The 10,418-nt window shown below is 56.5% G+C and overlaps 1 protein-coding gene across 1 annotated transcript; it reads left to right on the forward strand.

The window, feature by feature from the left end:
• Window positions 1-1,947: 1,947 nt before the first annotated feature.
• Window positions 1,948-5,170, forward strand: YIF1B (Yip1 interacting factor homolog B, membrane trafficking protein). The gene is given in 12 exon segments (XM_043990734.1): window positions 1,948-2,042; window positions 3,098-3,198; window positions 3,200-3,232; window positions 3,234-3,296; window positions 3,298-3,333; window positions 3,440-3,544; window positions 3,651-3,711; window positions 3,714-3,728; window positions 3,897-3,954; window positions 4,058-4,213; window positions 4,336-4,429; window positions 4,616-5,170. Coding segments are annotated over 12 exon segments (936 nt in total). The 5' UTR covers window positions 1,948-1,984; the 3' UTR covers window positions 4,772-5,170.
• Window positions 5,171-10,418: the final 5,248 nt, after the last annotated feature.

The following is a 10,418-nucleotide window of genomic DNA, read 5'->3' on the forward strand; positions in this document are numbered from 1 at the left end:
AGGTGGGTGTAACCCAGGGCTCTCTCCTGGGCTTTCTTCTCCCCTCTCTCTGGCCTCCTCATCTCTGGTGGATTAAATCATTGTTTTCTTGCACAGATGACTCCGCACATTATACAGCCAGCTATCATTTCTCTCCCGATTTCCACAACCATCTGATTTTTCTCCTCTCCCTCCTCCCTTCTTAACTTCTGTCTCCTGACGCCATCCTCCCGCGCCATCATTAAGGTTTACAACACTAGACTCACCTCTGGTGGTTCACTCCTCCTCACCTTACATATCAGATTAGTGACCTGTTGATTCCATTTACACAATCTTTTTTTTTTTTTTGCGGGGCAATGGGGGGTTAAGTGACTTGCCCAGGGTCACACAGCTAGTAAGTGTCAAGTGTCTGAGGTTGGATTTGAACTCAGGTCCTCCTGAATCCAGAGCCAGTGCTTTATCCATTGCACCACCCAGTGGCCCCCACCCCCCCACCCCGCACATATGCTATTGATCCTTTCAATCTCCAGGAAACTACATTCTCCCTAACTTTCAGCCTCTCCCTTGCCACAGGCTCCTTACCAGCTGCCTTCGACCCAACCAAGTCTCCCTAATCCTAAAAACAAACCCTAACGCTGCCTCCCCCTTATTATGTCCATCTCTCCCCTCTTTTCTCAGCCAAATTCTTGGGAGGAAGGTCTCCACACTCAGTGCCTCCAGCTTGACTCTTCTCCCTGCTCAGTCTTCTGCGATGTAGCCTCTGGTTTCTAACCTCCTCCTCCCTCATCTGAAACCTCTCTCTCCAAATACCAATGATCTGTGAATCTCAGAGGCTTATCTCCGGGTCTCTTCAATGTGTCTGCTGCCTTCTGACTGTTGCTCATTCACTCTTCTCTGTAATTACAGAGACTCTCTTCCTACCTGTCTGACCGTAGTTTCTTCAATGACTTTGCTGTTTCATTAGTCACATCACAACCCCCCTAATTGTGGGCTTTCAATCAATCAATAAACATTTAACAAAGGTAGCTAGGTGGTGAAGTGGCCAGAACACCAGGCCTGGAGTGAGGGTGATCTGATCAAATCAGTTAACCCACGTGAAAGTCTTTTGCAAATTGCAGAAACTCTATACAAAGGCTAGCTGTTATTATTAGGGGGTTTTCCCCCATTTTATTCTTGTGCATTTACATTTTATTAATATTTCCTATTGTTTTGTTATTATTAATTTGATATTTCCCCAAACAGAGTGGAAGGTCTTGAGGTCCCTAGCACCTAGAAGATGGCATCTCCCAATTTCCTTGAGTTTTGCCTATTTTTTTATCAACACTCCCGGTAGGGACGTGCTTTCCATCAAAGCATGGGTTTCTCTTCTGCAATTCACAGTTGCCTGAGGCTTGAGAAGTTAATATCTTGTCTAGAGTCACACAGCTAGGGCTGGGTCACAGACAGGACTTAAGCCGTACTTTTTTTTTTTTTTTTGCAGTGCAATGAGGGTTAAAGTGACTTGCCCAGGTCGCACAGCGCTAGTAAGCGTCAGAGTGTCTGAGGTAGAATTTGAACTCAGGTCCTCCTAAATCCACTGCGTCACCGCCTTACTTCTAACTCCCGCTCTCCCTTTGTTGAATGACTGATTGAGAACAAGAGCCACAGAAGAAAAACTACAACTCCCAGCATGCCCCATTTCACCCAGATCCTCCCCACCTTCGCCTCTGCCTCCTCCTTCTCCTCCTCCGGGGCTTTTATCTGGTCCTTCCTCCGCCCCACTCGGAGCCAGCGTTTCTCCCCCCTCTCACCCCCCCCCCCCCGCTCGTCCCGAGTCTCGGAGGGAGGGGGGAGGGCCCCTCGAAGAGCTCCGGACCTCCTATTGGCCACTGCCCGCCAGAGGGGCGGGACGGCCTGGGGCGCCGGCCTACCATTGGGCTTCACAACGCCGCAGACGGGCGCGGTACGGGAGCCGCGCGGTCCTTTTCGGCGTCCATCGGGGCCGGGTCAGCTCTCCTCTACGGGGATGCAGCCGGGGCCCGGCGGAGGTGCGGCGGCGGGGAGTGCCCGACACGTAAGTGGCGGTACGTGGCCAGCCGGGCCGGGGGCGAGGGGCGGCGGACCGCCGGGAAGACCGCGGGCCGTGGCGGGGGAGGCGGCGCGGGCCGATTGGGGTCGGGTGGGCGCGGGGATGGAGCCTGGAAGCCCCGGGCGCCTAGCACGGGACACCTAGAAACCCCGCCCCCCCGCCCGCTTGGAGCGCCGCAGAGGAGGAAACTGAGGCAGGGCGAGGGCTCTGAAGGGGCCTCCTCCCGCCGGGCCTCAGCTTGTCCCGCCCGGGCAATGGGGGGCGAGCCCTCGTCGCGCTCGGGCCTGGGAAGCGTTTGAGCCGGGTTTCGTAGCTCCTCTGCCTCCTATCCCGCCATCTCGCCCCGTTATGCCCCCTGCCCGGGCCTCAGTTTCCCCATCTGTAGGCGGGTGGGAAATGGGGAGGGAGCACTGCCCTAAAGAAACAAAACGAAGATGAATGGGTGCGAGCATTTATGAAGCGCCTACTGTGTGCAGCACCTTGGATAGTGACAATAGCCAGAGTGTAGACAAGCGCTTAGGTCATGCAAGGTAGGTTGCAAGTGAATAAATAGCTCCCTTGCTAGAGTTCAAATGCCGGCCCCAGAGGGGACGTAGCTGTGTGACCTGGGCAAGGTCAAACCTCACCGTGGTGGCCTCAGTTCCCTCATCTGCCGCAAGATGAGGCTGGCCCAGCAATCGCCCGACCAAGAAAACCCCAACGGGGTCCCAGCTGAATATGGTAGGTTGCTTGGAGCTCAGGCACTGAGCAACTGAGGCCTAGAATAGGGTTAAGTGACTTGTCCAGGGTCACACAGCTTGGAAGTGTTTGCAGCTGGATTTGAACTCAGACTGAGTGCTCTATCCTCAGTGGACCTCCCACCTGGTTCCATGGGGGAGCCGGTGGGTAGGCGGTGTTTGTGGGTGAGTCTTGGTACTATATAAGCATGGGCAGGGCACTCAATGACTTCTTTGGGCCTCAGTTCCCTCATCTGTGAGATGGTCTCCAAGGTGCCCCCCCCCCTCCCCCGGCCCCCAAGTCTGTGATGCTCTGATTTTCCTGCTTTGGCAGCCATGAAGAGGAGGGTGCCCGTGGCAGATCCCAGCTTGGCCGACCCCCACCAGCTCTTCCATGACACGAGCTCAGCCCATGGGCCTGGGAGCTATCCCGGCCCACCGGGCTCCCGGGGGCCTGGGGTACCCTTCCCCCCTCGCAGCCAGCCTTCCTCGCTGACCCCGTGTCCAACATGGCAGTAGCCTATGGGAGCAGCCCTGGCTGCCCACGGCAAGGAGCTGGTGGACAAGAATGGAGTGGGCCACTCCGGGCCAGGGGCCGGGGGCCGGGCCGGGCTGGGGGCTGGGGGCTGGGGCCGGGCCTCCTACCTGCTACAGCAGCCTCTGCTGTCCTCTTCAGATTGACCGCTTCATTCCCGTCACCAAGCTGAAGTACTACTTTGCTGTGGACACTGTGTATGTGGGGAAGAAACTGGGACTCTTGGTGTTTCCCTACCTGCACCAGGTGAGAGCAGTCTTTGAGCTGGGCAGTGCTGGGGGGCTTTGGAGGGGACACAGCCCCTGGGGAGCCAGCCCTGGCTTGGCCTCAGCTGCTTCCCTGGGGTCTGCAGGATTGGGAGGTCCGGTACCAGCAAGACATGCCCGGGCCCCCGAGGTTTGACATCAACGCCCCAATCTCTACATTCCAGGTACCCCCCCCAGCGGCCCCCACCATGCCAAGACCCACCTGCTTTCCCCAGTCCCTCATCACAGAGGTGGGGTTGGGTCCCCCAGCAGCATCTCCCAGCTCCTCTGGGTCACTGGGGGATGGGCTTCTCTCTGTCTCTCTCCAAACTCTCCCCTTGACCCATTTGCAGCTATGGCTTTCATCACATACATCCTGGTTGCTGGCCTAGCGCTGGGGACACAGGACAGGTGAGAGAGGATTCTGGGGCGGGGCTGGGGGAGGTGGGGCGGGAAGCTGAGGCCTGGGAGAGCCGGCCAGGCGGCTCTGGCCCTCAGCCTTGCCTCCCCTCAGGTTCTCCCCAGACCTCTTGGGCTTGCAGGCCAGCTCAGCCCTGGCATGGCTCACAGTGGAGGTGCTGGCCATCCTGCTGAGCCTCTACCTGGTCACTGTGAACACAGACCTCACCACCATCGACCTGCTGGCCTTCTCGGGCTACAAGTATGTGGGGTGAGTGGGGGAACGTGGATCGACTGTCGCCTGTGGGCTCCCAGTAGAGCTGGCTGTGGAGGTGAGGTACCGGGTGAGGGGGCCTGGACTCCTCTGAGGCCCTGGCCTGGCTCTGCCCCCAGGATGATTGGTGGGGTCGTGACTGGCCTGCTCTTTGGAAGGACTGGCTACTACCTGGTGCTCAGCTGGTGCTGTGTGGCCATCTTTGTCTTCATGGTGAGCACTGGCTCCGAGTGTCCCCGGGAGGGCTGCGGGGGCGGTCACCCAGGGAGTTGGGGCAGCATTGGCACACAAACCCAGCCCAGGAACCCCGACCCCTGAAGGTAGGCACAACTGAGGTGGTGGTCACTGGGTGGGCATGTGGGCTCCAGCCCCTTCCTCTCCCTCTCCCTTGCTCCCCAGATCCGGACGCTTCGACTGAAAATCCTGTCTGAAGTGGCAGCAGAAGGTGTCCTGGTGCGGGGGGCGAGGAACCAGCTGCGCATGTACCTGACCATGGCCATCGCGGCTGCGCAGCCACTCTTCATGTACTGGCTCACCTTTCACCTGGTCAGGTGAGGAGCCCGGAGGCTCCTTGGCTCCCCTTTCCCCCTGCCGCCGCTCAGGGCCCAGAGTGGGACGGAAAGGACCAGGGGCCACTCACCTCTGCAAATGGGGAGAAGCTCGAAGTGGAGCCCTCTGGGGGAGGGAGGGCTCCATCGCTCGGGACTGAGCTGCCCGCAAAGTCCCTGGCCCTTTGACTGGAACCATGCCCCTCCTCCACAAAAGTTCATCTCCTCCTTGCCTGTTTTGCTTGAGCTGAGTCCCAGAATGCCGCCCCGCCCCCTCACCATCTCCCTCTCCTTTGCCCAGGTGCTTAGAGATCGTTAACCTGCACAGCGTGCTCCAAGCTGGGGCTGCCTCGCCCATGGGGCGTCTGTTACAGGCAAAATAGAACCCCCGGGGGTGCTGCCGAGTGGGTCCTGCCTTTTATTGGCTGGGGTGGGTAGGCACACACTGTGGTGCCCAGCAGGGGCGGGCCGAGGGCTCACACTTCATCTCCAAGGGCTGTTTAAATTCAGACTCAGGGCTGCCATCAGGGGAGCCCACCCTTTCTTTCCCTTTTTTCCTTCTCTCAATTTTCCTTGTCTTCTTTACCTTCTTCAGTTTTTTTTCCTTCTGGGGCCCCCCTGGCCAGGGCCTCGGAGGCTGGATGATAGTGCGGAGGGAGAAACAAGGGGAGCTCCGTGGGAGTTGGTTTTGACTGCTTGAGCAGGCCCTCGATGACTGTCACCTACCTCCCACCCCCAAGGGCTGACTTTGAAGCTGCTGGTTACTTGCCCTCCTGTTGGGGCACCAAGGCCAACTTGAGGAGGGCAGGGCCTGTCAGGCAATCCAGGTCCATCTTTCCTTGGTGCCCTGCCCTCCTAGACCCAGCTCCTTAATGCTGGAGGCGGCGGGTTCCATCAGTCACCAGGAGAGGGGGGGTAGCGCCTTCCCTTCCCTTCAGAGTCAGAATCGCTGGAGCTGCTGCTGGAGGCTGAGACCTCACCATGCCCAGGCCTAAGGCAGAAGAAGAGAGCCGCTCAGCGCCCTGGCCATTGGCTCCCTGGCTCCCTCCGCTTAGTCACCGAGGACCTCCCCTGCGGTCCCTCACTGGGCTGGACGAGAAGAGCTTACCTTGGCCTTCTCAGTAATTCCCTCTTGGAGTTCCTGAGGCTTGGGGGGGCCGTGTGTGGAGCTGGCAGGCAGACCGCCCTTCTCCGGCTTCTTGGGATCAGCACCTAGGGCTGCTAGTGAGAGGGTTGTCTGTCTTCCCCCAGAGGGGCCAGCCCAGGCCTCTGCCTCTGAGACCGTGGAGGCACAAAACAGGAGCCCAAGTGTGACCAGAATAACTTGGGTGGGGAGTCTGGCCTGGCACGGGGTGTGTCCCAGGGACAGAGAGTTTCTTGTGAACATCCCCTGCAGGTCACCCACGGTCCCCACCTGGCCTCTCCCCTGCAGCGTTTCCCATGGGGAGGGGGCCTGTTCGGTTTCCCAAGTGCAGCATGAATCTGCCCCCAGAGAGCAGATTCCCCAGAGCCCAAACTCAGTCTCTTCCTCCTCTTGCCCAAGGATCCAGGTGTTTTAGAGAAGGGCCCGTAGAAAAGTCCTAGAGTCTAAGCCACTCACCCTGGGCTGGAAAATGGGGTAAAGGGCTTGGCCGTGTCACGCAGCAGTGAACAGCCTGTCTGGGGGGTGTCACTACACTGAGATGGATACAGGCACACTAAAGCCCCTCTCCCATCCTTCACCTGGCCGGGGGCAAAGAACCGTGTCCAGAGAACCCTACCTGCAGAAAGATCCAACTCCATGGCTGGCCGAAGGAGGGTGTGTCAGAACAGGAAAGGACTCTATGCTGCCCTGTCCCCTGGACGGGGCGGGCCAGGGAGGGGCTTCATGTCTTTCCTCACCCAATGGACTCCAGCAGAGCAGAGGCCATGTGGTGTGGGGGTGGGCGGGCGCTTAGCCTGTCTCCAGCCCCAATTCGCCACAAGACCAAAGCAGGTCCTTGGGGAGCAGGAGCTAGATCTCACAGTACAGGGGAAGGGAAGAATCGGGACTCAGAAACCGAGCTCAAATGTTTTCAGCTTTGCCTTGGCTGACCTTGAGCAAGTGATTTTTCTCTGGACTAAATGACCTCAGGTGTCACTCATAGGCCTTGACTGTCTTGTTCCCCTCCTTGCCTCCTACTCATCTGTTCTCCGAAATTTGAGGCGGGGAAAGTTTCAAAGCCAGATGGCGATAAGGGGGATGGATGTCAGGCAGCGAACCATGGGTGGGGTGGCTCTGCCAAATACTCCAATTTTCCATTCCACCAGGGTTCCTTAGGATCACTGAAAGGATTGCCAGGTGGGACCAGAATCCAGCCTTCATATGGATAGACATTACTCCTGGGTCTCATTTCTCAGGTGGTCCTGCCCCAGCTCTCCCAAGATAGGACTAGGCAGGGAGGAGGGACCAAGGGCCTACTGCCACTGACGCCTGGTGGAAAGCACACACTCACCTGGGTTTGTGCCAGCTTCAGTGATGGCACTCGTGTCTCCAAACCTCAGGGACCTTGCCTAGAAAATGAAGAATGTGGAGCAAAGATCTTTGCTCCTCTCTTGTGGTAGAGAAAAGCCTAGTTGGGCCAGCCAGAACTCTGCTCTTACTTTCCAAAGGACACTTCCCGGACATCAGTTCTGACACCAGAGTCAGGACCCCAGATCCCAGATGCCAGATCCCAGATCCCAGTTGGGATACACCCTGTGTGATCTTGAGGGAGGCTAGACTGGAGGCCCCTGTGCCATGCCACCTTCCCCTTTCCCCCACACTAGGCTGTCCATCGAGTTACCAGTTCCTGGGCATCTCCATCTCCCTCCCCTCAATTTCCACAAGGCCAGAGCATAGAGAAAATACATTCTACCTGTATAGGCCTCAATCCCCCAAGGAGGACTATTTGGCAGAGAGGCAATAGTGTCCCCACTGAGAAGTTGACTCAAGGTCCCTCTTCTGGTTCAGCAAATCTGTGATTGTCTACTTATTTGTCCCTTGAGGGGCTCGGCTTAGAGATGAGCCTCCCAAAAATTAAAACCAACCCCACTAATCTAGGATAAGACAAGTATTGAATTGCTTCCAGGCAAGTATAGATGTTTCCAGGGGTCCCCAGCTGCCCGGAGTGACGAGGTGATCTGAGCAGGGCTTGGCAGGGAGTCAGATGGGAAGCCCCAAAGCCGCCTCTGGCTCCCATAGATGCTTGTGTGGCGTTTTCTAGCTGAAGTGCTTCCCAGCCATGACTTCCCTGGGAACTGGGGACAGATGGCTTCAGCACTGCAGAGCCCTTGGCCATGCACACTGCACCCTCTCGCACTTGATTGGGCTACTCTTAACCGAGGAATTCAGGAATCCCATTTTTGTCTCAGGGACCTTGGCACAGGGTGCTGTGCCTGACTCGCAATACATGGTTAATAGTCGCAAGTCCCTCCTCCAGGCCTCTGGGGCTTGGATCTGCCCAGAAACCAGTCACTTCTACACCACCACGAGGTGGGGCCCAAGGAGACTGTTAGCAGCTCCTGGATGGAAAACATGGGTGGGGCTTATCGGTGGGAGGAGGCATCCTTTCTGCACTGCTCATGCCCATTCTCACCTATGCCAACCCAGGGCTCAGCTGCAGGCAGGTCCTCACACAAGTGGTATGAAGCTCAGCCCTGGTCCTCAGGGATTTCCTGTCCAACCAGAAGTGGGGTGTGCACATGGAATAAGGGATGGCATGGAGCCTTGAACCAAGGGCTCTGCTCCAGACCTTCCAGTCGAGGTTGGGTTCAGGGCAGGCGGCACTGGGGGCTGCAGGAGTCAGGCAAAGCACAGGGAAGGTGGGACCTCCTCTGGTGCCCATAAGGCAGGCATTCTAGGCCAAGGAAACCTGCCCCCCGCTGCCTGCTAAGCCTTGGGAGAGTGAAGACCCTCTTGTCTGGGGCAGAGGGTCCATGACTGGACAAGTCAAGATGGGGCTGGCTCCAGGTGGGGCAGGGCCTACCAACAGACGACCCCCATCCCCTGCTCTCTTCCCAGCCTCTGGATATATTTGGCACCAAAAGGGGCTTGAGGACTGCTCTATCTGGAGGAATTTTGTGGGGGGGGGGGGGTGGGGGGGGCAATGAGGGTTAAGTGACTTGCCCGGGGTCACACAGCTAGTAAGTGTCAAGTGTCTGAGGCTGGATTTGAACTCAGGTCCTTCTGAATCCAGGGCCGGTGCTTTTTCCACTGTGCCACTTAGCTGCCCCCCCCCACCCGAGGAATTTTTAAGGGTAACTGAGAAATCTTGTCGTTCCTTCCACCACTTAGAACTCTTCATCTGGCACCTACACACACACACCAGTCATGGGTGGGGGACCTTGGAGATCACAGTCTAACCCCTTTTTATAGGTGGGTAAGTGACCTGTGATCCATAAAGGATCTGACTCAGAATCCAGGACTTGGTTCCACATGCTGCTGCGGGTCTCACTCTGTCTCCTAGCAGCTGGGGAGACTGGTAGTGCAAGTGAGGAAATGTGGCTGAGGTGGGTGACTCAGCTGGGCTGATCCAATGAGTGCCTGAGGCAGGCCTGTTGTGCCCGGACCTCCGGCTCCTCCTGCAGGGCCCAGCTGACACAGTAAGAGGTGACAATCCAGGGTACTGGCCTGAGACCCCCAGTTCAAAGCCCAACACCCACCCAGTTTGCTGTCCCTCAGGCATCCCATGGATTCTGGGGCAGGAGCCAGGTGGGGGCCCCAAGGTTTTCAGATCTCATGGTTTGTTCTGATGTTGCCATCAGGTCAAACCTGTTTTGGGGTGTAAGGGGCTAAAATTTTAGCTATACTGTCTAAAACCTAATGAATGGTCGCCAATAAATTAGAAGTTTTAGAGTTCAGATTTTTAAGTATTTATTAAGGAGCATAAGAATTTGGTGAAGAGAGAAAGAGGCCTAGATTCAGCTGTCTATCTCAGGTAGCCAGCGTCTCCAGCTCCTCTCCCCCCTGAGGTCCTGGCAAACAAGAACGAGAGGGTGAGCCTCGCCGCTTCTTCATCCCACAAGCCTCCTGTGAAACCAGGAACATCCCATACACACACACACACACACACACACACACACACACACACACACACACACACACACGCAGCTCCAAGCTAATTGGCTGGTAGCTTTGATAGACAGTACCCACGAGCAAACATCACTTTCTGATGCCAAGAAACTGACCTCCCAAGCCACATGGCTTACCCTCAGACGCCTTCTCCTCATAGCGGAGCTTTCCTACAGTAACTCCAGCAGGTGGTGTCACTCCAATTGTTACAGTCCCCCCTATGCTTCAAGTGAAGAAACATAGTTTCCTCACATGAAGCAATAACATTACAGATGCTTATGACTAACTAAGTAAAGGGAATGAAAAGAGAGAAAAAGAAATTGAGTGACGCATTGACAAGGCTAAAGGGGGCACTCCCCTATTAGCAGGGTGGACATCAGCAGCAGAAAAACTAGGGGGGGGCGATTCCCCTTTGTAAGCGACATTATAAACAGGTGTATACAATTGGAAAAGAAAAACAGGGGAAATGTCCATTTAGAGGTCTTTGGAAGTATTTTCTCAGATGATTCTTGGGATATCCTCTGGTGTAGGTGTGGAATGGAAGTCTTTTCATGGGTTGATGTGTGGGCTGGTAATCAAACAG

This window comes from Dromiciops gliroides, chromosome 3, assembly GCF_019393635.1.
Source record: "Dromiciops gliroides isolate mDroGli1 chromosome 3, mDroGli1.pri, whole genome shotgun sequence".
NCBI lineage: Eukaryota > Metazoa > Chordata > Mammalia > Microbiotheria > Microbiotheriidae > Dromiciops > Dromiciops gliroides.